Raw genomic sequence first — 3508 nt, forward strand, 5'->3', positions numbered from 1 at the left:
GACGGGTCACAATAAAATAACACCCAACATCAATCCAGGGCAAGCAAGGAGCCAAAATGGTCAGGCATGTGAACAACAAGCCATTCTAATTTACCAGCATAACAGCATGCAATCAAATGCAGGAGGAAGGCAACGAAGAAAAGACACCACTCCGAGCCGGCGAGGATGCAACCATCAAACCCCAACAGGGAAAGACATCGCTCCCAGCCAGTGAGGCCGCAACCGCCGGACGCCCCTTAAGCCGCCTGCTCGCAGCCGCTGAGCACCCGGCCGAGACAGATGTCTCTCCCAACAGTCGAGCTCTCCTTAAGCCGCCTCCATGCACAACATCTCTTACAATCTCGAAACCATAGGCGTACCATGCTGATCGGAAGAACCCACAATCGTGAGCAAAATCCAAAATTGGATACCTCAATCTGAGAGAGCTTCATTCATATGCCACCATTCTGTTTTCCAGTCAGCGCCTTGCAAACTAAGAAAGGGCCAATCAGCTCGAATGTACATTTCAAAGCAGCTGGCTCGAGTTGATTCATATTCAGTATTTTCTGTTACAGACCTTGTAAATCATGTTAACTGAAAGAAAAACTAAACAACGGAATTGTCTTTCACATCCCAGCGGAAGAAAAGAGACAAAACGCCAACGGCTATAGTCCAGAAAACGCAGGCGACAACAAAGCTCTTGGCTGAAGCAGAAAGCATCTGTTTTACACATCCAGACTCCAGAGCCTATACACCAAACTGCCAATGAACCTAGATTGATCTTCATCAAAGAGCAGCACCATACCATGCTTGACTCCAAGTAATCTGGAAAACGGAAACAAATATATCAGTACATAAGAATGCTAGTAACACAAGGAAATGTAACGAGAATGAAGCACAATCAACAGCAAATTTGGGGATAAACCTATACACGATTCACTTTTCTGTTGAGTTTTTCACAACTGCTTAACATGCAAACACCATAAGCCCTCATGTAATTCTATCATCACCAGAACAACTGACACAAGAACCTCCCGCTATTCTTATGTACACCCTCCATTTCTAAATACTTTATAGAGATTTCAATATGGACTACATATGAATGTATATAGACATATTTTAGAGTGTAGATTCACTCATTTTGCTCCGTATGTAGTTTGTATTGGAATCTCTAAAAAGGCTTATATTTAGGAACGGAGGGAGTAGAATTCAATAACCATAAATCCATGACGTCAGTTTTTAGATACAAGTCAGCTTTACAAGACAACAGATGCTCAAACCTCAAAGTCTGGACTATGAGGCCTGGACACTGATTGTCAAGTCAATGGCTCTCATGATGGTAGTACGACAAGTTGGTAACACGTCTCTAACGGACTCTAACAGTTAATAAACAAATAACATCATAGTATCAACACCTAATAAAGGCCAGTATCACAAGAATAGACAATCAGCATGTGCACCACATGATCGAAGCTGACAAACAAGAATATGTGATAATTAGAGACCAAATTTTAACATATTTGAAACAAATTCCTCTCAGAATTTACGAAATATTGGCGATTGTACTTCAGCCTATTGGCGAAAGAAGAAGGAAGGCAGCGACCAGGATCTAATGGGAAACTAAGCCCACTCCATAATCTACCAAGCTCACAATACTCATTCATCACCAGCTCAACTAATCTAAGCATGAAAGCCCAGTACAAAAGAAGATCTTCAAATGCTTCCAATATAAAACAAATAACCAAAAACTTAAAATCAAGTCAGCATAACACCAGAGAAAAGATTTTGAGCATTTCCTACTCACAACAGAAAACCATGAATCAGAAACCTATGTATCTAATATAAGCATATGACCACAAATTCTAAACTGGCATGCACAAGAGTCGACCATTAGAATTTATCAGATCAGATCAAAGAGGACCTGATAACTAAGAATTTGACCGAACAGAAGATGAGATGCATCATCAAAAAATTAAACCATTCGCCTATACGCAGAGCAATCGCGTGTGCGTGGCGGCGAGCTGACCAGACGACGCAGATGCAGCAACACACTGGGAGACTACACACAGAACATTCATTATCTAGGATTTCCAGGGGGTCTATCAACTGACTAATATCTCCTAGATCGCTAGTCGCTATCATAAGTCAAGCCTTGGTCTCTCATCATGCAAAATCGCTAAACATACAATTACTTGAGCATTGCTTTGCACAAATAAGATAGCCTAGATCTCTGGTTACATGTTCAAAATGGGTGAACACCTAAGCATATCAGAACATCTGCATTGGTTCCACATAAGGCAATATAGCATACAAAAACACATCATCAGTCCCCTAAGTCTATTACAGTAACCTAAAATCTGACTTTAAGAGGCCAAATTCCTTACCTAAACTCTTATATCAGAGGTAAGCAGGGTTGCTGAGGAACGGCAGTGCAGCAAGAGACATGAGCATCTCCGAGGTACCGTTCTTGGCTTGCTTTACCCTCGAAAGTTGAAGCTGCATGTCCACGAAAGCCTGCATCCGCTTGAGTTCCAGATCCTTGAGGAACTTGATCCGCTGCTTCTCCATCTCCTCTGCATGCCTCTGCTTGGCAGCCTCCATGCGCTCATACATCTCAGCGAATGTCTCCATAGCCATCGCTAGCTCCCCAAAACCTCCGGCCCCGCCCCTCTTCCTTTTGTTGCCGCCACCGCCGCCCCCACCACCGCCAAGAACAGGAGGACCGTTACCACCAGAGTGAGACGACACTGAGCGCGAGGCCGATTGCTGCGAGCCCTCGTCGTCGTCATAGTTGTTGTTGTTATTGTAGCCATCGTCCGAGTCGGAATCCGCGGCAGCCGCAGCTGCGGCGGCCTTATGGAATAGGTCAGCGGCCGGGAGGTTGGACCCGCGGCGGTAGTTGGGCAGGGGGAGCGCCATCGGCGGCGCCGGCGAGGGCGGCGACGGGGAGCGAGAGGGCGACATGCGCCTCCGCAGCATGGGAAGCGCGCGGGGCGGGGAGGGCTTCTTGGCGGCGGCGGCCGAGAGGGTCGGGCCGACGAGGACGTCGAGCTGGCGGAAGAAGGGCCAGGGCGAGGGCCCGCCCCGCGCCCGCTCGGCCTTGTACTTCTTCTTGAGGGTATCGACCCGGTTCTTGCACTGGATGTCGGTGCGCGGGGGCCGGCGGCGCGCGGAGGCCCCCGGGCGGGTGTTGACGGCGTCGGCGACCTCGCGCCACTGCGGCTGGCGGAGGCTGCCGCGGTTGAGGTCGATGTATCGCGACCCCCAGGCGTCGACGAGGGCGGCCGTCTCGCCCTCGCTCCAGCAGTCCTCCCGGTACGGGAGGTTGGGGTTGGGCGGCGGCAGCTTCCCGTCCATGGCGCCTTCCCAGATCTCTCTCTCAGGAAACCCTAAAAGTCTGGACTAATTTCCCCTCTCGGTGGCTGGAGATGGATGGATGCGAGTCGGGGGCGGCTGGCGACGAGGGGGGAGGGGAATAAAAGAGGGGAGCGGACGGGCGGCGAGGTGGGGAGCGGCGGCCCGTGGGCCG

The 3508-nt window shown here is 49.3% G+C and overlaps 1 protein-coding gene across 1 annotated transcript; it reads right to left on the bottom strand.

Moving 5' to 3' along the window:
* Positions 1–434: 434 nt before the first annotated feature.
* On the bottom strand, positions 435–3502 carry LOC119276793 (trihelix transcription factor ASIL2-like). The gene is made up of 2 exons (XM_037557952.1): positions 2364–3502; positions 435–804 (listed from the first exon to the last, which is right to left on the bottom strand). The coding sequence occupies exon 1, from the start codon at positions 3334–3336 to the stop codon at positions 2377–2379; it is 960 nt and encodes a 319-aa protein (XP_037413849.1). The 5' UTR covers positions 3337–3502; the 3' UTR covers positions 435–804; positions 2364–2376.
* Between the last annotated feature and the right edge of the window lie 6 nt (positions 3503–3508).

The sequence above is a fragment of the Triticum dicoccoides genome, chromosome 3B, assembly GCF_002162155.2.
Source record: "Triticum dicoccoides isolate Atlit2015 ecotype Zavitan chromosome 3B, WEW_v2.0, whole genome shotgun sequence".
NCBI classification, from domain to species: Eukaryota; Viridiplantae; Streptophyta; class Magnoliopsida; order Poales; family Poaceae; genus Triticum; species Triticum dicoccoides.

Excerpts from the sequence above, each read along its gene's own strand:
- LOC119276793 (XM_037557952.1), bottom strand. The coding sequence starts at position 3,336 with ATGGACGGGAAGCTGCCGCCGCCCAACCCCAACCTCCCGTACCGGGAG.